Source organism: Lepidochelys kempii, chromosome 1, assembly GCF_965140265.1.
Source record: "Lepidochelys kempii isolate rLepKem1 chromosome 1, rLepKem1.hap2, whole genome shotgun sequence".
Classification (NCBI taxonomy): domain Eukaryota; kingdom Metazoa; phylum Chordata; order Testudines; family Cheloniidae; genus Lepidochelys; species Lepidochelys kempii.
In genome coordinates this window covers 234,080,322-234,106,265 of record NC_133256.1, presented here as the reverse complement: position 1 = coordinate 234,106,265, position 25,944 = coordinate 234,080,322, and the positions used below count along the sequence as shown (strand labels likewise).

At 41.7% G+C, this 25,944-nt stretch overlaps 1 protein-coding gene across 4 annotated transcripts in view; it reads left to right on the top strand.

The window, feature by feature from the left end:
• PDE3A (phosphodiesterase 3A) overlaps nt 1–23,111 on the top strand; it is a 367,243-nt gene extending 344,132 nt beyond the window's left edge. For all 4 annotated transcript variants that reach the window (XM_073318613.1, XM_073318622.1, XM_073318639.1 and 1 more), the window contains exons 10-16: nt 743–854; nt 3,060–3,173; nt 5,360–5,559; nt 6,005–6,208; nt 9,351–9,506; nt 15,102–15,342; nt 20,722–23,111. In XM_073318613.1, the coding sequence (XP_073174714.1) occupies nt 743–854; nt 3,060–3,173; nt 5,360–5,559; nt 6,005–6,208; nt 9,351–9,506; nt 15,102–15,342; nt 20,722–20,966 (1,272 nt within the window). In that variant the 3' untranslated portion in view covers nt 20,967–23,111. The remainder of the gene's footprint in view (nt 1–742; nt 855–3,059; nt 3,174–5,359; nt 5,560–6,004; nt 6,209–9,350; nt 9,507–15,101; nt 15,343–20,721) is intronic.
• Nucleotides 23,112–25,944: the final 2,833 nt, after the last annotated feature.

Here is a 25,944-nt window from a genome sequence, read left to right as displayed (position 1 = left end):
ACTCCTCTTCCAAAATTCTCTGTAACCTTCTTCCATGCTTGAATGCTCTCTGGATGTCTTCCCTGCTGAAAATTCCTTCCCTTCAGTCATATCCCTCCTGAAAACTAACTTCTGTCATTTCACGTACAAGGTTTAAAAAAAAAAAAGTGACATTTATTAGGCTGACCTGTTATTTGACACCCTTGGCTGCTTCTTTTCCTCCTCCCTTCATCTGTTTAAATGATTAGGCAAAGAGCACAACAATTGTCATTGCAGACTCTTTGGGACAGGATATATGGGGGAGATTTGCAGAGATGCTAATTCCTATCAGTACTTTGTAAATCTCCGCTTCTTTGTGTTTTGTTATGTTTTTTTGTGAGGCACTAGCCCATTTTGGGGCATTTAAATCTGATGATAATATCTAGGCTTGCTAAATGTCACCTGATAGGAATATAACTAGGTACAAGTATTGGAAGAGGGTAACCATCAGAGAAGAAAAAAGGTTGCTTAGAACAATCAGAGAATACAAAGAAGAGGAACATTTTGGTGAACAATTTCTGAACAACCTGTTTGTTTGACTGTGTAACTGTGTCTCAGCAGAAGTACTGAGTACCCCACCTGAACTAGACCAGATGATCACGTGGGAAAATGCCATAGGGAACAATCCTGTATTGAATAGGGATATACCAGGTGACTTTATAGGATCAGCTTTTATGATGTCTTTTTTGGTCTACTTAGCAGCGTGGTTGTTTTCCTTTTCCAGGTATCATACAGGCTTTTTGAAGACATGGGGCTGTTTGAAGCCTTTAAAATTCCAGAGAGGGAGTTCATGAATTACTTTCATGCCTTGGAGTGTGGATACAGAGAGATACCTTGTAAGTAAAGCTACAGGTCAAATAAGAGTCTCTTGCTCAGATCTCATTGACTTTTGACATGTTCAGTAAATATTTTTATACATTCTTTCCTCTCCCTGGTCACCACAGCTATTTCTTCTTTCAAGGGCTGCATTTTGTCGCCTGCCTCTTGACTAAATGCGTAAGAGTAGTATTCCTCTTTTGGTGTGCTGTACACAAAACTTTGTGCAGTGTGAAAAGAGTACTCCACAGTTTTGTCAATATATGCAACACTGCTAAGCTAATTGCCTCCTACGCAGAGGCTCTTCCTGAACTCTGCCATCACATTTCTGTCTGTTTGACATTTAGGGCTTTTTCTTTTTCTTTTGTTTTTTAAATTTTACTTCATAGAGAACTTTGTGTAAATCTCGGGTAGTAAGATGGCTCCTATTTTGAGAGTTTATAGGTATCAAGGACTGTTCTATCTAGCCATGTTTTTTATTGGTTGGTGGTATTGTCAGTCTTATCTGGATTTTGTTGGAATGGTTGCACACACACACACACCCCCGCGTGATATGCTTCCACACCAGAGATGCTATAGAACAGTGATTTCTAGAAATCTAGAAACCTGTGGTCCTGGCATAACTTTTAGCAGACATCCCCGCTATTCTATGCTAGCTAGCTATGGCTTCAGAAGCAAGTATACACCCATATATAGATATACGATTTACAGTAGATACATATTATATAGAAAATGCTGGATGTTATTGGGGTACATTTACTGGGTATATCTGTATAGAAATATATAATCTATATTTTTCAGATTCCTAGGATTCTGTCCCAGAATTATATTATCTTTGCCAAAGAAATATAACATTTAAGTTCCCCCGGATTTGAAGGGCCTTTTATCTACGTGCTGCATTGTTGGAGATTGATAACAGAGCTGAATAAAATCTATATAAGGACTTGTGTTTGTTGTGGTGTTAGCTCAAGATGTAACTCTAGTGTTGTCCTTAGTCTGACTCCCATCCCCCTCTCCCCCCACCCCATCTCTAGCTCAACTTAAATGGTACGTTACTTTAAACTTGAGCTAGCTGGCCTGTCGGGGGGGGGGGGGTGTGCACGCGTGTGTGTGTATTGAAGCTCAAGGGCTGCTGATGCTCAAACTAGGGATGCAGTGGGGATAGAGCTACATGCAACAACTTGAGTTAACACAGCTGGTCAGATGCTAATCCAATCACCATATAGCCTGAGTGTTATTTCCAGATGTTGCTGCCCTCACTCAAGATAGGCTAGTGGAATAACTCAAGCTAATCGTTGCAGTGAAGACAAGCTCTTTTTGTTAGAAACTGGGAGAAATCCTGCCCACAGTGACATGAATGGGAGTCTTTCCACTGATTTTAGAGGAGCCAGTATTTTACCCTTTTTATTGACCAGATGATACTTGCATAACAAAAGGCCAGGGAAGTAGAAGGGAGCACGGCTCTCACTCCTATGCTAAAAGCTCCCTCTCTTCTCTCGTGTGTGGGGGAGTAGCAGGCTGGTGCAACCACTAGGCGAACTAGGCGGTCGCCTAGGGCGCCAAGTGGTGGGGGGCGGCGGTGGAGCAGAGGTAAGCTCGGGCAGGGGGGCGCAGGGAGGGCCGCCTGCAGCAAGTAACGGGGGGTGAGGGGGGGCGGCGGCGCACAGGGGAACTGCTCCCTGCCCGAGCTCACCTCTGCTCCGCCTCCTCCCCTGAGCACCACCCCGCTCTGCTTCTCTCCTCCCAGACTTGCGCGCCAAACAGCTGCACGCGGCTCCCCGGGCCAAGAGGAGGGAGGGAGCAAGCTGTTGCAGGGGGAGCTGCCCAGGCCGAGGGGAGGGAGGGAAGGAGGGGGCGGCGGCGGCGGGGAGCTGCCGCGAGGGGGGGGCGGCGCAAGGTGGAAGTTTCGCCTAGGGCGTGAAACCTCCTTGCACCAGCCCTGGGGAGTAGTGCTTCCCCATGGCTTCCCCTCTTCATGTCTGGTGTATAAAAGCTCCCCCTCCAGTAGCAACCTAGTAGTAAAAGGAAAGCTGAAAACTTACAGAATTGTAAAATAAGCCAGAGTCCTCATATCTTGTAATGGCTGTTGTTTTTTTGCTGTTCCTTGAACTAAAACTCCCTAGAAGTTCCCCATTGTATCCAGTAGATGGTGCTGTGCGCCCTCTGATAGAAAGAGTCTGCATGTTTAATAATAGTGTCATCGGTTGCCTTGATTTGTATCATAGATCACAACAGAATTCATGCGACTGATGTGCTACATGCTGTTTGGTACCTTACTACTCAACCTATCCCAGGACTCCCAACAGTGATTAATGACCATGGGTCAGCAAGTGATTCAGGTATTCTTTTTAATATACTGTTCTTTTAAGACATGGGTTGCGGAATACTATACATTTCATTTGCTGGAGAAAAATCACCAAATGAGGAGGCTGCATAGGAAGGACTTTCAAACCATTTCAGCAATCAATATTAGATATTTAATGTGTCCTAGAATATTTATTTGTGTGTTGCAACTGTGGTCGACCAATTCTTTCCAATAGATTTCCATCAACTATACTTAGGGCCCTACCAAATTCATGGCTGTGAGAAACGCCTCACAGGCTGTGAAATCTGGCTTTTGTAGGCGTCTCAGGGTATTGCCACCCTTACTTCTGCACTACCTTCAGGCTGGGCAGATGGAGAGCAGAAGCAACTGCTGACCGGGCCCCCCACTCTGAGGGCAGAGACACCAACAGCAGCAGCACAGAAGTGAGGATGGTCAGAAAAGGCACCATGGCGTCTCTGTCTCTGACACACTCACACTCACTCTCTCTCTCTCTCTCTGAGCATTCGGCCTGGAGTCAGGGTCGAGCAGCGGTGGGGTTGGGGATGCTCCAGCTACTAGGCTGCGCTGATGAGGGACGGCACTTTCTTTTCCCCTGCAAAGGCCGTTCCCGGGACTGAATCAGACCCACCTCCGGGAATCTCCCCAGCTGCAGAAAGCTCCATGGCTGCTGGCTGAAAACCTAGGTCTGAAGGCAGCGCCGCTGCCACCAGCAGCGCAGAAAGAAGGGTGGCAATACTGCGACTCCCCTACAATAGCCTTGCAATCCCCCCATGACTGCCTTTTGGGTCAGGACACCTATGGTTACAACACTGTGAAATTTCAGATTTCAATATCTGAATCTATGACATTTAAGACACTTAAAATCCTATGACTGTGAAATATACCAAAATGAACCACCATGAATTTGGTAGGGTCCTAACTATGCTATAGAAGCACAGTATTTTACACTTAAAAATATGTGAATTCAAATCTTTTGTAAGCTTTGTAGAACCATCTTACTTTTTCATGTTCTTTTTAAGCCCTTTCTTTCTACAAGCCACTTAAGTGATGTCTGCAAGTTAGCGGAGCTAGTGTGTATTGTTTAATAAACACTTGGGATCTTTTGGGTAGAAAGATGTTTTACAAAAAACATTTTTGAAAGACATTCACTCAAAAGAATCACCATAGCAGAATAGGCCAGGTGTCTGGCTAGTCCAGTATCTGCCTATGAAAGTGATCTGTTCCAGAAGTCTCAGAAGATGACTTCTGGGTGGGTTAGCAGCAGCAGAGTTTGGACCTAGAGCCTCTGAGTCTCAAAGCATGCACCTCCACTGCTTGAGCTTAAAGACCCAAATCTATTAGCTCAAAGACTATAAATGACTCTAATCTTCTACGTGGTCCAGCCATTGGAGGGAAACAGAGAGTCATGCAATGTAAACATGGGTTAGCTAAGACATGCTGGGCTGCTCATTGATTAATGCCTCACAATTAATTAATTAATTAATTAACTAATTAAATAGCACATAAATTTACAGTGTTACAATTAGGCTTGGAAGGTTTGATTTTTACTGGTAAATGTTGGTGAACGTTGATTTCACCATACACACGCAAACTAACGAAAAAATATTTTCATTTATATTAATCAAAATTACAGTTCGGCAAAGTAAGAAAAATGCTGCTTGAGAAATTGAGAGTTTGATTTAAGGATATGTACTTTGTATATTTTGACATATGATGATGACAGTTTGTGTTTAACAGTTTTATACCGCTTTAACTTTTTGAATCCAAACATCTACTGTCACTAAATAATTATTGTCTGACTCCCCCATTATGTCCTGCAAAATTTACATACATAGAAAGAGGAGGAAAATGCCTAAAACCCGGAATTTTGCACAACTGAGAAAATTTAAATAAAAATAGGAAAAAAAGCTTAAAAATAAACATTGATATTATCCATCAGAATTATAAAAAAATAAACATACCATTGTGCCAATTCTAGTTAGGGTAACAGTCATTTTTGAGTTGCTGGAACATACACAAAATATCAGAAATCATCAAGTTCAGTATTTCTGCATTAGGTTATGAGACCCGATCTGAGATGATTGGTTTTGGTGAAATGTTTTGGGGGGTTTTTTGTAACACACAGGCCCACAATTTTGCTCATGGTCTATATTTTCAATAAGTAATTAAACCTCAGTAAGGAACTCTGTTTCTGCTCAGATTCTGATAGTGGAATCACTCATGGCCATATGGGATATGTGTTTTCGAAGACATACACACCTGCAGATGAGAGTTATGGTTGCCTCGCTGGCAGCATCCCTGCCCTAGAATTGATGGCGCTTTACGTCGCTGCAGCCATGCATGATTATGATCATCCAGGAAGGACCAATGCCTTTTTGGTTGCAACCAGCGCACCTCAGGTAAGTCTTGGGCCACATTTTTAAAGTCTACATAATTGTTAAGCCTCCAAAGACTTCTGAGCACAGTTTTCATTGCTTTTCACTACCATATGATGAATTTATCTGCTCTCTGCCAGTGCATTAATGGCTAATATAAAACACCAGATTAACTCATCACAGCACTGATTAACTAGAAATGGGAGATTGTCTGGAGTGTAAGAGCAGGATCTTCCAAATCAGTCTTAATCACCACTAGGAAACAGATATTCAGCTGCTGTTACTGCTGTCAGAAATTAACACTCCTTAAAATCTCTGCAAAATTTTTTTTAAAGACCTGATCCTTTCCCTCATTTCTCCCATCATCAGAAGTCATTTCATTATTCCAATAGTCATTCTTATTTCCTGTTTTTCTGTTTCAGACATTAGGAGGATTCTTAATTCTTAAATCAGTGTATTGTTTCCACAGGCCGTGCTGTATAACGACCGCTCTGTTTTGGAGAATCATCACGCAGCTGCTGCATGGAATCTTTTCATGTCCAGGCCAGAATATAACTTCTTAGTCAACCTTGATCATGTGGAATTCAAGCATTTCCGCTTCCTGGTAATTGAGGCCATTTTGGCCACTGACCTGAAGAAACACTTCGATTTTGTAGCCAGATTCAATGCCAAGGTAATAAGAAATTCTAATTTGCAATGCTTTCTAAAGGGAAAGAGGATTCTTCTTGCCCTTCTGCACATCATATGGGTTACCGGCTGGGAAAGATCACTAAAAAGGCAGCCCCACAGATAGCGAAACACATCTCCATTCAGTGAATAGTGATACTGAAACAGTAACAGGTATTCCTAAAAACATGTTCTGAACTATTTTTCATAATATTCATTTAGCTATCTAAGGTATTGAAAATTACCAGAAATTAATTAGTTTAACTGGATATTAAGCTGCATCACTCAGCAACACGGCATTGCCTCTCTCTCTGTGGATACACTGATGAAGGAACCACACATGCAGAAAGCTTGGAACCTAGGAACGTGTGATCAGTTTTGTTTTCCATTTCTCCGTAATCATTCTTTCTCTTTTATAGGCTTTAAATGGCTGAAAATAAGCATCTTATGCACTGTGTTAACAACTTAGTCCAAACATTTCAGTTAGGCAGCTAAATCCATAGTAAGGTACCTACATAAGTGAACTGATTTTTCAGAGGTGCTGAGAACTCTCAACCCCACTAAAATCAGACAGATCGGTGGGTTCTCAGCATCTCTGCAAAACAGGTCAGATAGGGTCAAATCCAAAGCCCACTGCAGTCAATGGAAGGACTCCCGTTAATGTCAGTGGTGACTGAATTTGATGCCTAGATCACTGATTTTGGTGCCTTAATTTAGACACCTGGATTTAATAACTTTGTCCTAAATTTTCATTTTTGTGAGGTTAAATAGCCAGAGAAAATGGATGAGTTAAAGCCAGAGGTATTATAGCTCTAGATCCAGCAACAAAACATGACTGCCAGACATAACTTGGAGGTGCTCAACATTAAACATGTCACATGTGAAGGTGATATTTGCTCTCTCTCAGAAGAGGAAATCAGATGCATGGCTTGATGTGGCATGTCATAGAATCATAGAATATCAGGGTTGGAAGGGACCCCAGAAGGTCATCTAGTCCAACCCCCTGCTCAAAGCAGGACCAATTCCCAGTTAAATCATCCCAGCCAGGGCTTTGTCAAGCCTGACCTTAAAAACCTCTAAGGAAGGAGATTCTACCACCTCCCTAGGTAACGCATTCCAGTGTTTCACCACCCTCTTAGTGAAAAAGTTTTTCCTAATATCCAATCTAAACCTCCCCCACTGCAACTTGAGACCATTACTCCTCGTTCTGTCATCTGCTACCATTGAGAACAGTCTAGAGCCATCCTCTTTGGAACCCCCTTTCAGGTAGTTGAAAGCAGCTATCAAATCCCCCCCTCATTCTTCTCTTCTGCAGGCTAAACAATCCCAGCTCCCTCAGCCTCTCCTCATAAGTCATGTGTTCCAGTCCCCTAATAATTTTTGTTGCCCTTCGCTGGACTCTCTCCAATTTATCCACATCCTTCTTGAAGTGTGGGGCCCAAAACTGGACACAGTACTCCAGATGAGGCCTCACCAATGTCGAATAGAGGGGAACGATCACGTCCCTCGATCTGCTCGCTATGCCCCTACTTATACATCCCAAAATGCCATTGGCCTTCTTGGCAACAAGGGCACACTGCTGACTCATATCCAGCTTCTCGTCCACTGTCACCCCTAGGTCCTTTTCTGCAGAACTGCTGCCTAGCCATTCGGTCCCTAGTCTGTAGCTGTGCATTGGGTTCTTCTGTCCTAAGTGCTGTTGTCCTATGTCCTGTTGACTGACTATGGATTTGTAAGGTCAGTTGGCAACTGTCCCCCTATGTTGGGTCCTTGGATAGTATGAGTGGTTACACAATAAAAACAAGTGGGAGGAATTAGCTGAAAACATTAACCAAATAAAGCTTTCTTTGCTAAATATGTCTCTGCCTTAAAGGAAATTATCTATGATTATTAGTGATTTAATCACTCATTTATATTGCAGAAGTGCCTACAGGCCCCAGTCAGAGATCAGGTCCTATTTATGCTGGGCTGCAGGCAGCATAAATACATGTAACAGTCCCTGCCCCAAAAAGCTTGCAGTGTAACATATGCAATGGACAATAAGTGGATATAACAAACAAGTAGGGGGAAGACCGGATAACACTGAGAAAATCATGTATGATGTCATAAGGAGTGGTCTTAGCATTACCAGCTTCCATTGTCATGTGTTTTGTAGACATTGAGACAGGTGAGTTCTAAGGAGAGATTTGAATGAAGACAATGACACAGATATTAATGGGGAGCTTCTCCGATGCATAAAGGGTGGTGTAGGAGAAAGGGTTAAGGTGCTTTAGGGAAAATTGAACTAATGGGCAATGAAGGCTGATATCATTGGCAGAGTGGAGGTAGGATACATAGTCACATCATTAAAATACTGGAGAGAGAAACCGCTCTGGTAGAAATGTGAAGCCCTTGATTTCCCTGTGCCTTACCGCTGCCTATTAGATCTTGTATTGAGAGGCTAAAGCTGCTTCATTATTTAAATTATAGCTGTGGTCACTTTAGATCACAAGAGAACCCTTTTGTTTTAAAAGGGGCAGAATAATATGTGTCAGCTGCTGCTGCTGTTTTTGTTTTTTGTGGGGGAACTCTTGCAAACACATTTAGCCCAAATAGAAAAGTAACATAGGCCTTGTCTGTCTATAGATCACAAGAGAACCCTTTTGTTTTAAAAGGGGCAGAATAATATGTGTCAGCTGCTGCTGCTGCTGCTGTTGTTTTTTGTGGGGGAACTCTTTCAAACACATTTAGCCCAAATAGAAAAGAAACGTAGGCCTTGTCTGTCTACACACAAGCTTGCACCAGTTTAACTAAAATTAGTTTTAGAACACACCTCTGGTTAAATTGGTGCAACCTTGTGTATAGATAAGGCCATCGTTTCTTAGAAAATTTTGTAGGTCTGTCTTCTGCTAGTAATGCTTTAGAGCCAGAGTATTAATTGCTAAATAATTATATGATTCCTAATTATCTATCGCAAAACTTAATTATTGGCACTTATTCTTCTTTTTCATGCTCGATCTACACTCCTAAATTACAAACCAGGGCAAACCCATCTACTTAGGTTTGTAGTTTGCATTCAGTAGCTGAGCATGTTTTAGCACATCACAGGACAAGATTTTCCTCTTACCATAGGCTCTTGTAATGGTTTTCTTCCCTTTTGTATCTTCCAGGTGAACGATGATGTTGCAATTGACTGGACTAATGAAAATGACCGCTTGCTGGTTTGCCAAATGTGCATCAAACTAGCTGACGTCAATGGGCCTGCCAAATGCAAAGACTTGCATCTGCAGTGGACAGAGGGCATTGTTAATGAATTTTATGAACAGGTAAATGTGTGTCCAAAGCAGAAATGACTAGCTTTACTTTCTGTCCTAAATTATTCTGTAGTGTGGTTGTGTTTGAGCCTGGAGTTGATTGCATTTCAGTGTTGGGTGAAATTACTTTTTATTTTTAAAGAAAGTTTGAGGAATACGCTTTCTGTTTTTGCATGAACTATGCCAGGTTCAAAGTTCATGATGGCATTCAAGAACAGAACACCGGAGCTTGGTTTGCAAAGCAACCCCCTAGTATTCCCTTGGAAGTTTGAGTTCTGAGGGAGCCCTGATCTTAATCTTTTCCAGTTAGAATTAGAGAACACCTATGTTGCCTGTTTAGCACTGCCTGTATTCAGGGCACCTACCCCACTGCATCCAGGGTTAGCTGCCCACCCTGAGTTTTCTGGGCTCTGGATAATGGCACCACATATCTTATGTCATCAGGAATGGGCCAGCAAGTTGAACCACTGCCCCCCAAAACTCAAGAATCTTCTGGGAAGGCCTGGACAGTGACCCACAGGTTTCATGCTAAGCACTGCAGGGTGCTGACTGCCCCTAGTTTTAGCGTATTAGCGACTGCATTGGGAAAGGGCTGGCTTCCCTCTGCTCCCTAGTCGAATATGTAGGGGGAGTCAGGGGAAGAAAAATTCAAGCATTTATCTGGACTCTTCGTTTAAAGCACCTGAGGATGCAAGAGGACACTTGCCACTGCATAAATATAAGACTAATTATTAAAAATAAATCCTACTGCAGGAGTTCTGCCATAATCTCCTAGATTTGTCTCCAGGACTGTGTTCTTATTATTTGTTTGCTGCATCTCATTGTAGCTCACATAAAGAGATGCAGTCATTTAAACTCCACTGCATACCAATCAAATATAAAAATTTGGCTCACGTTGGTGCCATCACAGCTGATGGCATGCACAGTGCGTGTTCTGGTACACTAACGGCAGCAATGTCATAAAAGCGGTTGACAACGAACCCTAAAACAAGATCAGCAAAAGCATGATGATGTTGTGTGTTTTACAGTAGATTCATTCCATCTGCATACTCTGATTAAGGTGTTATCTTTGTTGCCCTTGCCCTCAGTCTTCCTTTTAGGATGGGCATTATATAGTACCGTTTGATTCTTGGCTTCAAAGTGGTTTCCAACATGGCTGATAGCCAGAAACATTCTATTAAATTGTTAGAGATTTTTGATCAATGCACTTTGTGCCTGAAAAAATCGATGCTTCTGAGTGCTTTATGCAATGTGCTTTCCATTGTGTCCTTTGAATGACATTAGTTGCCATACCAACATGATGTATAGTAGCAATTTTCCTCGAGAACCTGCTGCAGGTATTAAAGACAATGGGCTCATATGTATCAGCTGATTTATTCTAGCTGAGGATCTGGCCCAGTGGCTCTTTTATAGTCTGTTACTAGCCAACACCCTATCACCTTTCCCAGTCCCTGAAACAACTGTCTGTTTTGTGGAAAACACCCAGTTTCTCATTTTTGAAAAAAGAAAAGGAGGACTTTTGGCACCTTGGAGACTAACGAATTTATTTGAGCATAAGCTTTCGTGAGCTACAGCTCACTTCATCGGATGCATTCAGTGGAAAATACAGTGGGGAGATTTATATACATAGAGAACATGAAACCATGGGTGTTACCATACACACTGTAACGAGAGTGATCACTTAATGTGAGCTATTACCAGCAGGAGAGTGGGGTGGGGGGAACCTTTTGTATTGATAATCAAAGTGGGCCATTTCCAGCAGTTGACAAGACCATCTGAGGAACGGTGGGGGTGGGGAAAGAATAAACAAGAGGAAATAGTTTTACTTTATGTAATGACCATCCACTCCCAATCTCTATTCAATCCCAAGTTAATTGTATCCAGTTTGCAAATTAATTGCAATTCATCAGTCTCTCATTGGAGTCTGTTTTTGAAGTTTTTTTGTTGAAGAATTGCCACCTTTAGGTCTGTAATCGAGAGACCAAAGAGTTTGAAGTGTTCTCCAACTGGTTTTTGAATGTTATAATTCTTGACATCGGATTTGTGTCCATTTATTCTTTTATGTAGAGACTGTTCAGTTTGGCCAATGTACATGGCAGAGGGGCATTGCTGGCACATGATGGCATATATCACATTGGTAGATGTGCAGGTGAACGAACCTCTGATATTGTGGCTGATGTGATTAGGCCCTATGACAGTGTCCCCTGAATAGATATGTAGACACAGTTGGCAATGGGCTTTGTTGCAAGGATAGGTTCCTGGGTTAGTGGTTCTGTTGTTTGGTGTGTGGGTGCTGGTGAGTATTTGCTTCAGGTTGGGGGGCTGTCTGTGAGCAAGGACTGGCCTGTCTCCCAAGATCTGTGAGAGGGATGGGTCGTCCTTCAGGATAGGTTGTAGATCCTTGATGATGCGCTGGAGAGGTTTCAGTTGTGGGCTGAAGGTGATGGCTAGTGGTGTTCTGTTATTTTCTTTGTTGGGCCTGTCCTGTAGTAGGTGACTTCTGGGTACTCTTCTGGCTCTGTCAGTCTGTTTCTTCACTTCAGCTGGTGGGTATTGTAGTTGTAAGAATGCTTGAATGAGATCTTGTAGGTGTTTGTCTCTGTCTGAGGGGTTGGAGCAAATGTGGTTGTATCGTAGAGCTTGGCTATATACAATGAATCGTATGGTGTTGTCTGGATGAAAGCTGGAGTCATGTAGGTAGGAATAGTGGTCAGTAGGTTTCCGGTATAGGGTGGTGTTTATGTGACCATCGCTTATTAGCACCGTAGTGTCCAGGAAGTGGATCTCTTGTGTGGACTGGTCCAGGCTGAGGTTGATGGTGGGATGGAAATTATTGAAATCATGGTGGAATTCCTCAAGGGCTTCTTTTCCATGGGTCCAGATGATGAAGATGTTATCAATGTAGTGCAAGTAGAGTAGGGGAATTAGGGGACGAGAGCTGAGGAAGGATCTACAACCTATCCTGAAGGACGACCAATCACTCTCACAGATCTTGGGAGACAGGCCAGTCCTTGCTTACAGACAGCCCCCCAACCTGAAGCAAATACTCACCAGCAACCACACAACAGAACCACTAACCCAGGAACCTATCCTTGCAACAAAGCCCGTTGCCAACTGTGTCCACATATCTATTCAGGGGACATCCTCATAGGGCCTAATCACATCAGCCACACTATCAGAGGCTCGTTCACCTGCACATCTACCAATGTGATATATGCCATCATGTGCCAGCAATGCCCCTCTGCCATGTACATTGGTCAAACTGGACAGTCTCTACATAAAAGAATAAATGGACACAAATCAGACATCAAGAACTATAACATGCAAAAACCAGTCGGAGAACACTTCAATCTCTCTGGTCACTCGATTACAGACCTAAAAGTTGCAATTCTTCAACAAAAAGACTTCAAAAACAGACTCCAATGAGAGACTGCTGAATTGGAATTAATTTGCAAACTAGATACAATTAACTTAGGCTTGAATAGAGACTGGGAGTGGATGGGTCATTACACAAAGTAAAACTATTTCCCCATGTTTATTCCCCATCCCCCACTGTTCCTCAGGCGTTCTTGTCAACTGCTGGAAATGGCCCACCTTGATTATCACTGCAAAAGGTTCCTGCCCCCCCACTCTCCTGCTGGTAATAGCTCACCTTAAGTGATCGCTCTCGTTGCACTATGTATGGTAACACCCATTGTTTCATGTTCTCTATGTACATAAATCTCCCCACTGTATTTTCCACTGAATGCATCCGATGAAGTGAGCTGTAGCTCACGAAAGCTCATGCTCAAATAAACTGGTTAGTCTCTAAGGTGCCACAAGTCCTCCTTTTCTTTTTGCGAATACAGACTAACATGGCTACTACTCTGAAACCTGTCATTTTTGAAAAGAAGAATTATAAGGGAAACACCAGTCTCCCCAAAGTAGGTTTGCTAGAAAAATGGATTGCAAATGTACAATGTAGTTCCGCATATGCCATGAAAATTGGGAGCCATTCTTGACAGCACTCCTCTCCATTAAAAAATAGAAGTGTCCCAGGTTTTGAAGAATTACAACTCTGTACAAATTCTAAGTGTCATCAAAAAGTAATTGTATTTAAATTTAGAAAAACACACACAATATGGTTGCAGTATGTTTAATAGGTTTTCTCCATGTGCTCAATGTTGATATTTAAAGAAAGGCCAGTTAGACATGTGTGGTGTTTCCAGCTGTAAATCAAGCTCATAATCAAGCTTGAAAGAATTACACGTTAAACTTTGCATCAGTTGACTTTCTTCCCACCATTGACAACTTCTTCACATGAAATCTGAGATGTCGTGCTGTGAAGGAGAGAGAACTGCCATCTCTGGTTAATCCACTTGTTATCTCAGGAATGTGCACACACCTTGGTTTTGAGATAACGATGGGAGTGGGGAGATCAAATATTTGATAGCTGAGCACTGAACTATGTGTACCTTGTTAGGAAATGCAGAGAAGCTGGAAGTGAGGCATTCATCAAAGTTTAACTGTTTACTCTTTGTGTTTCCCTTTTCTCAAAAGGGAGATGATTCAGTTAACCATATCTTGGATTCTCAGAGAAACTAGGCACCTGGAAACAAATTCAACATGGATATAACGTCTTAGAAATTGACTGTGGATCTTCAGTAATGTTCATGAACTGATTATTTCTCAAATGTAGGTCTCCGCTGTCTAGTCACATCAGTGTGCATAACAAGTCGCATGCATTATCAATTATTCTTTTATTATAGGACCAAATCCTATAGTAAAGGAATTTTGCTGCACTTGGGATGACTGAAAAAGAACTTGAGTGTTTGGCTCATACAATGGATCTTGCTAGAAAACTAACTCTTCCATCAGAGCACCGGGGGGGGCCTCCTCTCTTTCTCTCCCCCCCCCCTTCGCTCCCCCAAAAGAAATGTAGCAAAGGGACATGTGCGGAGGATCTTGCATTTTTGAACGACCCTACATTGACACATTCATTACAACATTCCCAACGAAATGAGTGACTATGGCCTGAAGCTCGGCAGGTCAAAGAAACACAAAAGTAGAGTCGCCCAGCTTATTTATAATGAAAGAAAGGCAAAATTCATAAGAAAATTAGTTTGACAAGCCAACCCTTGCTCTGAAAAGGTAAATCCTGTCCCCTTGTATAAGGTGGCTAGTTGCTAACAAGCTAATGATGATGATAAAAATCACAAATGATTTGCATACATGATGCGGGGGAAAAAACAGTATGGAAAAAGGTGATTTTATTTTCAAGCTTCCAAGATGGCAATGTAAACTACAGGACTGGAAGGTGGGCATTACTTTAGGAAGTCCTCATACAGCATGCTTTGTAAATTCAGGGTATTCTTTATAGCAGATTATTCTTGTGTTTGAGCTCCGGAATGGTGTATAGTAGTTTTTATATGAAGGCTGAATTGATGCCATGCTACCTTTTCGTGCTGGTCTGCTATAAAAAGTGAAATGGTGAAAGGAGATGGCTCCACAGTAGAATATTTTTCTTCTAATGTTTGCAGTTGCCTTTGATGCTTCCCTCCACTTTCTCCCCCCATATTCATGTAATTAATGTATCACACAGAAGTAACAAATTTTTGTCATCTCTAGGGTGATGAAGAGGCGAGCCTTGGCCTTCCTATAAGTCCTTTCATGGATCGCTCAGCACCCCAGTTGGCACACCTTCAGGAATCCTTCATTTCTCACATTGTGGGTCCACTATGTAATTCCTATGACTCAGCAGGACTGATGCCAGGGAAATGGGTGGAAGATAGCGATGAGTCAGGAGATACTGATGAGCAGGAAGAGGAAGAAATAGCAGAAATGGAAACGTGTGAAAATTCCGAGTCAAGTACGTTGTTTGCACTCTATATCTTTCAGTGGGGCTGATTTCATTTCATGGGCTACCCTTCAGCAAAAGTTAACAATCCCCTGTATGAAAGCTTAGAGTTTCTCCTGGTCAGCCATAACCTGAATTTCTCTGGAACTGGACTAGCTGAACTGTCCCCTCAGCGATTTAACAGGTAGCCACACATTTTGGGAGTGGCGAAGCTTCTAAAGACTTCACAGACAACGCTTCTAGTAGGTCGTTAGGTTGCCTGACCTGCATCTGCAATTTTTAGACTGTTTCATGGATGGTTTTTAAAGGACTATAATTTTTTCTCCAATGGAAGGTGTGGGTGTGACAAGATCTTCATCTTTTTGATATGTTTTTTGTACAGTGCCTGGTACGATAGGCCCCAGTTCCCTGATTGGGACCTGTAGATGCTACCACAATGTAAATATTTTTTTAATGGTGGAAATATTTGAGAACACATCTTCTTGTGGAAGGGGGTCCAGTTTGCTGTATTTGTGGTAGTGCTGTGCATTGCCACGTAAGAGATTTGGGTTTGTATCAGCTCCAAGGAATTTTTCGTGACCCTCAAACCTCTGGCCAATCCATAAGTAATACTGATAGACTCTGAAACCCATCCAGTCCTCTGCTGAAAGCATGATTGTAGCAGTGATTGGCCTGTTGGAAGGAAGCTTTGGTAGTCTACAAGGGGGTGTGCAGGACCCTGTGAAAAATGGTTTGAAGAGATATGTTAATTTGTAGCCTACGTCTCTTGGCAGTTTCCCTTTAAATTAATCCAGCATCTCAGCCCTTACCACCTTTAGCCTTCCTGCCTCTCTCAGGCTCAGGGCGCCCCCTCCAGAGGCATCAGGGAGTCGATAGGCCCACTGTACATATTGTCAGGTAGCCTGCCTTACGGCTGCACACTCACCCAAATAACAATTCAAACCTCTGAAAGAGGATTGAGCCAACTACCAGTCAGCTGGGAGCCCAGGCTTCCTGGCAGGAGTGAACAGCAATATTCTGTGGCTCAAACCCTGTGAGTGCGAGCAGAGCAATTAACAGTCTATGGCTTCAGCCTCCTGGCTGGGGCAAGTAGCAACCAACTAGATCTCAGCAATTGTAGATGAGCAATTAAACAGTCTCCATTGACTACTTTCTGGCCTAAAGGTTAGCGCACAACCAGTCCCGCGTATGGGGTTGGTGGCTAGGGGGACCCAGGTCCACCCTAGTCCACCAGGTTCCAGCCCAGGGCACTAGAAGTGGTGGGAGATCCTGCCACAGGGTATCAAAGAAACATGTGATCGCTGCCTTGCATCCGGCAGCACAGCCGTATCAAAGTCTTGTTTCCCTGGGCTACTTCCCACCAGTTCCTGCTGGTGCCGCTTTGTCACCGCTGGGATCTGGTTCTCAGTCTCGTGGTCAGGTGGCCCTTCCTCCAGTCTCTCCCTTGGCCTTCTGTCTCCTGGGGAAGTGGTTTGCCTTTTCTTTCTGCTCCCAGTCATGGGCTTGACTGAGGACTCAGCTCCCTGGGAGAGAGGTCTGCCTCCTTCCCTGGTCCAGCCCAACTGACCTGCAGGGCCCTGTTCTTATACTTCCTGCCCACCCCTGCACTTCCTGTGGAGGGGGGTGGGGTGGGGTTAGCTGCACCCACCAGGGGGACTTAACCCCCTCTGTACTGGAGGCAGACCACTCTGCCTCATTACACCACCTCTTTTCTGTTCCTCCCCGTTCTGCATTCTCTTTTCCCATTTTATTGGTGTTCCTTTCCCTTCTGTTTCGCTTCCCTTTTTGGCATCCAATCTGAGCCTTCCCCAGTTCTCCAACTCAACTTTTTACTAGGAAGGAGGACTGGATCTAGGAGAGGGAGAGGAAGCCATCAGAGTTCTAGTACAATATTAGTAATATTTACTACTTGTATAGGGCTTGTCACCTAAGAATCTCAAAGTTCTTCACAAAGCAGGGTCAGTATCATTCCCATTTTGTATATGCAGAACTTATGATGTGAGAGGTTTAGGGACTTATTTAAGATCAAAGAGAAAGAAAGTCAATATCAGAGCTCAGAATAGAACCAGGGTCTTCTGACTTCCAGTCCAGAATTCTATCTACTAAATCATACGGCCTCTTCAACCACACGAGTGATGCCGTAACTTGTAACTAGTAAACCACTGTTCTCATTCACTTTGAGTCCTTTTCATAAATGCATTATGTCCATATGAACATATAGGAATTGCCCTACTGGCCAGGCAGGTGGGCTGTGTAGTATAGTATCCTGTTTTAGTAGTGGTCAGTACCATGTGCTACAGCGAAGATTGTTTGCAGTATTGTTGTAGCTGTGTGTGTCCTAGGATATTAGAGAGAGACGGTGGGTGAGTAATATCTTTTTTGGACCAACTTCTGTTGGTGAGAAAAACTTTTGAGCATATACAGCCCTCTTCTTTTTCAGCAGAAGATTGACAGTTATGGAATTATCTGATGAGAGGGGAAGTTTCTTCAGTTAGTGATTCACTTATGCCCTAGAGCATTACACTTTATATCTGTTACATTTATTAAAAAATAATCCTAATTAATGTGACTGTGGGTATTGTCATTATCCATGAAATTGTCTAGACTTTTTTTGGAATTCTGTTTCTCTCTTGGCCTCAGTGACATCACATGGCAGTAAGTTACACAGGTTAATTATGTATTGTGTCTTAATGTATTATGTATTAATTTTGTTGTCTTTCACTTCCATTGAATATCACTTTGTTCTTTTATGAGAAGAGGTCAGTAGAGCAACTGATTCACATTCATCTGCTGTCATGCTTCCCATCCTGCTAGAATTGTTAGTTCTCTCTGAAGTTCCTCATTGTCTTCTGTACTCTTGATTATCGTTAATAATTTTGTGTCATCTGCAAATTGTCACATCCCTGTTTCACTCACTTTTTCAGATTACTAATAAATGTATTAAACAATACTGGTCCTGATACAAAATAATGGGATGCTGCTAATCTTTTGCCATATTGAAAAATACCCATTTATTCTTACTTTTTGTTTTCTCACTTAATTTCTATAACATGACAGTATTTTACCTCTCACCAGGTGGCTAGTTAGTTTCCTTTGTAGACTCTTGGGAGGAGCTATTCAAAGGCTTTTTGAAGGTACAAATAAATTCTTCCTACCAGTTTTCCTTTAGCCTCTATTTTGTTGGCATGCTTAAAAAACTATGACAGATTAAAGAGACACAATTTTACTTCATGAAGGCCATATTCATTTGCTATGTTCATCCAGGAGTTTTACAAGAATTCTGTTTTAATTATCATCTCATCCAGTTTTACTGACACTGAAATGATGCTTCATAGCCTGGGCCATTCAAAATGCCTTTTTAAAATAAAGATGTCTACTGCATCTGCTACCATTCCATCCTCTGGTGTAGTTGCTGATTTCAGTGACAGATTACATATTTTTTAACAGTAATTTTAAATTCCTTAAGCAATCTAAGGTGTTATACTGTCTGGGCCTGTAGCTTCAACATACCAGTTTGTTCTATCATCTCCTCTTTTGACACATCAGTCCCTCATCTTTAATCCCTGAAAAGTCTAAATCTAGGGTAGGTATCTCTTCAACATTGTCTACACTGATATATCCATTTACAAGATTACAAACATTGGTCAGGTATTTAGATCTGTTTTCAGTGTCATTTTGAATATTCCAGGCTCTTTCAGCACAACACAAAGGAGATCTCCTGTTATCAAAGGGATTTCTGCATCTGATTTGCCCATATATGTCAAATAATTAGAGAGAGAATTTTTTTTTACCACATTCAGGACAACTCTAAGTGAAATACCTTTGAGAAGATGGAAAGGGGAAATTATTGTAGAAGGCCTTTCATTGTAGTCAAGGTAATTCATTAGACTGTTTTAGATAATTGGTCTTTAATAAAATTAACTAGTGTATTGTCTGACCTGCAAACAATTGATGTAGCTTAAAAACAAGAAATATTTTGTTATATCTGAGCAGGTAACTACCAACAAGTCCCGTTGTGAATTTAAAAGTTAAACTGAATCAATCCTTATTGGGTTCAAACAAAATCTCAAGCCATAACAAATGCTTTATGATCTCTGCTGAGAGCTGCAAGATTTGGGGTCACAGGAAACCTGGGATAGAATGTTCTAATATGGTGTATTGGTGGTATAGAGGTTTCTTATTTTATTAAACCTGAAAGTTTCCTACAGGGAACCAAGAGCTTTTTAATGAAGGATTGAGCTGGATTTGGGCTGCGCTGCAGTGAAAAGCTCTTTGTTTCCACTTCAAAAGCTTCAAAGACTCAACATTTTGGCTCCCGACACAGACATGCTTTAGGCCACCTGCAAACTCTCATTTACGCAAATTTATTTGGTACAAAACATTCCTGTACGTCACTCTGTTTTTTTTTTCAGTAGAATTCCTGAAGTGGTTTATTATTTAAGTTCTATAGCTGCCACTGCCATTCTTCGTGATTGGTGGAAAACTTCAGGCTTTGTGTTGAACGGAATTTTATCTGTCACAACTCTATCACCATCAGACTACAGGACTGTCTACAATAATGGGCTGTCACCCAGGGCAGGAAAAAGTTTGTGGTGCAAGTGACTCTGATGATGGGAAGTGGCAAATATAGTTTGTAGTATAATAGCAGCTTGATGCCTCAAAACTAGAAAGAAGAAAACTCCAAGGCTATGATATTATTTGCCATAGGACTTCACTTCTCAACTGTCCAAACTCAATTGTCATAACTATAGCAACGCTGCACTATATTGTGTGAAACCTAGATTTGGATTTTTCACTTGCTGCGTCAGTGGAGCTCAAGCCCATTGCAATAGCAAGGTAACGGGTAGAGCAGATCTTTAAGAGGAAGGGATCATAGGTGCTATTTTGTTGACTAATGTATAGAACATTTATTACTTGCCTTCTCCCCTCCCATAGTTCCTGTCAGCGCATAGGTAATGTGTAAAGAAAAGAAAACAAATATTTCATAGCGTGGTGAAGGGTCTTAAATTGGTCAGCCTGAAGCTGGCCACATTTGCTGTCAAAAAGAGCACATAGTATGCCCAGATGAGTCAGGGGAGACGTGCACTTTGTAATATTTTTACTGGCAGTATATAATTGAGCCACTAGATGTCTTTGTGTGCTGTACAGTGTCCTGGACAGGGTGTGCTCCTTGGTAAACAAAGGACACAAAGCTGGGACTCAAACTGTGTGAAAGTTGCCTTGATTTTTTTTCCCTGTAGTTGTACTTTTTTAAAAAATAAACAACTTTTAATTAAGATGGACCCTTGATTGCATATATCATGACTCTTGCTCTGTCCATCCCACCCTCACCCCCTTCTCTCTCTTCCCTCCCAAGAAAACAATACAGTAATTCGGTCTAATATTTTACAGGAAAGAAAAAGTTCAAGCGGAGGAAAATCTACTGCCAGATTACTCAGCATCTGCTTCAGAACCATAAAATGTGGAAGAAAGTAATTGAAGATGAGGAAAGGATAGCTGGGACAGAAAAGCAAGGTCTAGAACAATCCACACTGCACCAATCCTCGGAACAAATTCAGGCCATCAGGGAAGAGGAGGAGGAGAAAGGGAAACCCAAAGGGGAGGAGGAGGACACAGCTATAGAACTGAACCAATGACAATATTTTCAACAGTATTTTAAGACAGATTGACTTGTGCACAGACTCCTTTTCAAGCCAGCACAACATTTAGACACAACACTGTAGAAATACGGGATAATGCGCCTACAGCAGTTTGATTTGTTTCTCTTTCCTTTGTATGGTGAGGTACATTGTTTAAACTCCTATGCTCAAGAAGCTTTCACACTGCAACACTGGCTTTTATAGACTTTCTTAAAGGGGCAAGGGGAGGGTGGAATTATATACATAGCTGGTCATTGCCTGCGCACTTCAGCAGAATACATGTAACGATATATTATGGTCACTGTGATATTACAGAAGAAAGTTGTCCAAGGAAATGCTGCTCCTAAAGCACATTTGCAGTTAACTGTAAGGTACCAGTTAAGTAGATTTTGCTCTTAAAGCTGAGGGATAAAAGTTCCAAAGCTTTCTCAGAATGTTAATACATCCTGCTAACATATATGTGGGGGAGAAGAGGGCGTGCGCGCTTGTGTGTATTTGACTGGATGTACTATAATGTAATGTAGTTTGAGTTTTTATCAGACTAGGTCTAGCACATGGCTTGTGAACAAACACAAGGCCCCAATCCTAGGAAATTTGGGTTGGTGTGGAAAGTGGAGCCCTTCGTAAGGAGCTCTGCATTTTCAGTGGCCAATGAAGCCTCCTTTTGCAGCCTGGTTGCACCACTGTCTTTCATCAGAAGCTTTGCAACTCTCACTGCTGACCTGGCACCACTTGGCAGCACCCTGTGACTGAACTCCTAACCACCTGCCACGTTGGCACTTTCCAGACTGCCAGTGAAAGGAATGTGCTTGGAATCCATCGTACCCAAAGTGCGGGTTATTATAGGGCACACTTTGTTACTCCTCGTTAAAGAAACTGTGCCTTTGAATGAGTTAGTGGTTTCAGGGAGCACTGTGTGCGTGAGAGAGAGAGACACCATGCATGCTTGGAAATTAATCACACACTGTCGCTTCCTCCCTCCCCCAGCCTTACGTTTCCGTGTGTCAGTGGCCAAACACATTGTGAAATGAAGCTAAATTGTCATCTTTCACGTGCAGCAGGAGGGGATATGTGAAGCCATGCAGTTCCTTGGGCTCAAAAGGCAATGTCTTTGTGATGCTCCCACAGAAGAGTGGGATGAGGAAACAGCTGTTTGTCCATGTTTGCTAGATGCTTGTATGCCTCAGCAGCCACCCACACCAGCTTCAGAGAGTGCCGTTTTTCAGCACAGGGTGCTGAATGGGAGCAGTTTGCAGCTGACATTCTGCTTAGATGCAGCGTACTCCATCCATACTACTTTATGTTTACGCTGGGGGGGAGGGGGAGATCAGGCCTGTAGTAGAGCAGATCATTTTTTGTTTGTTTCTCTGTCGTTTAAGCTGTGAGCCAAACGTCTATTTAAAAGGTTGATATTCACTTTCAATATTTTATTTCATGATATTATATTTGTCAATGATTAGTTATCTAGATGTAAATATGGAGAAATTTTTATGGGTTCCTGTAGATAATGAAATCTTTAAGAAAAAGGGGGGGAAAAGGGAAATGTTTTTGTAAAGGTAATTTTTTTAAAAACAAACCATTTTTATACAGTGTAGCCATTTCCAAGCCCATCAAATAAGGTCTTGAGTAGTTGAGTAGTTATGGGAAGCCACTGGTCTACAGGAGCAAGACACTGACATATTAATGTTTGTTGTTTTGGGCTGGTAGCCTCAGCCATTACCTTGGTAATTAAGGATTTACCAGAAATCTTTTGGTCTCCAAAAAAGAATCTGAGTTCATGATCTCCCAACAAAGGTGGACCAATGATGTATGCCATTGTAAAATCTGAGACTGCAGACCTTATTCTTCAACAGAGCTTGAGGAGGGCTGCTTGGATGAATAAGAAATACGTAAGTAAAGGTTTCAGTAACAGCCCCATTCTGTTTTAACTTAAGTCTCTGATCTCTCCATTGCTCACCCCCTTGTATTTACCACCTCTTCACAGTATTTTATTGACTCATTAGTACTTCTTGGGAAATAACAGAGAACATTCTGTTTCTAAACCAGTCTGCATGTGTGTTATCACTTCTGTATTTTTCTCCAATTCAGTCTGCAGTTCGGGTCTCTTTGTTTCTTGTGGGTTCATCTTCTCTTTATCTTTCCTTCCCCCTTCAAATAGTAGGAAGACACACTCCACTGTTAGTGACAGCATGATTATAGAGCATGACTTCAGGTGGGAACAGCAATAGAAAGAGTTGATTAATGCTAAAAAATCAAAGACCATGATTTAATTTTTTTTAAGTAAGGGAAATTCATAATTCAAAAGCATAATTCTTCCAAAACAAAATGGAATGCCTCTCAAAGTTTTCTCCGAAGCACCAGCAGGTCTCCAACAATTCAAACTTGCACTGTTTCGAAGTCCATTCAGTCACCTGTGTCTATCACTTAATATTTTTGCACCAATTATATACCAGGTTGAAGAGCTTTCTCACAGCATTTAACACGTCCTTTAATATTACTTAATAAAAATCAAACTCACAGACACTAGAATTTCACATCCCAACTGATGGTGAAAATCTATGGTTTTAAGTGCACAATGATCAGAGTTGGAATTTACTTTTTTAAAAATACCAATGATAAAAAAAAAAACACCTTGGTAAAAACAAAAGCCAGGCTTCAAAGGTGCTAATAAATTGTACAGCTGTTATAATAAAGAGGGGAGGCATTCCAAATACAAGCTTGAATTCTGCAAATCTTTTACTCCTGCACATAATCCTGTTGGATTCCTTGTATAAGTATGGGCTACTCACTCAAGCAAGAGTGCAGAACTGGGCCTCTGAAAAAGTGTTCTTTAAAATGTACCTAGAGGAGAACTTTAAGTTATATCCTGAATTGTCATCATTCTGGTTGCTACTCAGCAATATTAAAATCTGTTTCCAATTCATTGAGCTTACTTCCTGTAGTGCCAGTGAGGCTGTTACAAATTACTACATTACTACACAAGCCTATTTGTGGGTGCAATTAGACAAACTCAGGTCTTTTTAAATGAAGGAATTGCTGGCAGGCTTAGAACAGGAATGGTGAACATTATCCAAACTGTAGAGCAGGAGGCAGTACTAGTGAAAGCAAAAACAGCTGGGGCTGGTTAACCTGATAATTTGCTATCTGTGGTGATGTGCAGAATTCGTAGGTATTAGTAAAACACCAACTGCATCTAGTAACAAACCAGGTGACATTCTTGCATGCCACATTGCTACTAGCAGAACCCGACTTTAGTAGACAGCGTCCCACTTGTAAATCTTACCCATTGTCTTTGGAATTGTGTTTCCACCAAGAAATTGTTATCAGGAAACTTCCCAGGCATGTTTTACCAGTAAAAAGTAGGCTTGTATTAGTGTGTGCATACAGTTTTGCTTTCGTTTATAGTAGATAACAAAGCAAATAGTTGATTATCCAGGGATTTATGTCCTGGTCTTGGCCCAAAAGAGAGGGAAGAACCAAAACTTTCAACCAGAAGTTTCAGCAGCCCTTTCGAAGGCCAGGCCATTTTGATTTCCTACTTTCTACAGCCCTTTGGTGTTCTGAAATCCAGATAAACCACAGCCTGGGCAATAACTTTGAAACAAAACCAAGTAAATTGCATTGCATCAGCAGTGTTCAGTTTTCAGGTAGAATATCAATGAATGTTTAAAGTGTTGCTATGAGATTCCAGTATGCACAGTATACAAATTGTTTGTTTAATACTGAGGAAACCAAAGACCTTTTCAAGAATGTTTCTCAGTAGAAATAATAATTAAAAATTACATTCTTATGGAATTCCATACTTTGGGGGAGGCAGGCCATGTCTCAAGTTCTACATTCTTTTTAAAAAGAGAGTGAGAATAGGTTATGACTTCCAATATTAAATTAGAACCCTCATTCCCTTGTTAAATTTGTTTTCTCCATTGTAATCACTAACTGATTTAGCAGTCTGGGCAGCCACCATTGTGAAGAGAAGTACGCTGAATGGCCTTGTATGAATTACATGGCAAGCCTTTCTTTTCTCCATCTTCTGGTTATGCTATCCAGCCAGTTGCTGCTGGTTCATCCTTACTGATTTTAAATCTAGTTTGTGGGTCAGCAGACATGTATTTTGTATTCCTCCCCCAACACACAGAAAATAGAGATTAGATAAAAACCCAGAACTATTTATCTTTCCGTTTGAATGGTACCTACTCTGAAATCATCCCGACTTTGAACCAAAACCTTCCCATCTCTAGAAATAACCATTCTGATTGTGCCCAGATGATCGTAATCTAGGTCTAATCCTAGTGGGAACTTGACCACACACTAAAAGTTTTGATCCAAATGCAAAACACCTATTGCCACATCTCTTGGAAAATCAGCTCCTGCCCTTGATGCAAAACCAGTGTTAGATTTTTCAGGTGATGGAAATCCAGTGGCAATCAGGGATTCCAATGTGCTCTTGAAAAGAGTTCAAATCTCTCTTTTCTGTGGGTGAGATTCACTCTTTGCAGAAATATTTAGAAGTCTCTGTGCACCCCCAAAGCTCTCTTTTGAGCACTTAAGTGGAGTATAGGCATTGTGCTTGCCCTCTTAGGGGTGAATTTCATCTTCTGAGAATAGCTCGTTCCCAGTGAGGATATATTTTTTGTGACTGCATTTGTTAAAATATAAGGAATAAATGCTGTAGTCCTTACTCAGAAGAAATTCTCATGGTCATCAATGGACGAAATCCTGAGACTGCATCATTTCGGTGGTTCATCGGGAATTTTGCCCAACTAAGGGCTTAAGGTAGCAATTTTCAGAAGTGTCCAAGTGGCTTAGAAGCTTAATAGCCAGAATTTCAAAGGTATTTAGGCATCTAATAAGATTTTCAAAGGCACATAAGCAGGTTAGGTGCCGAACTCTCATCAATTTCAATGGAAAACAGGCATCTATCTCATTTAGGCTTTTTTGAAAATCCCACAAGATGCTTGTTTGCATCTTTGGGTGC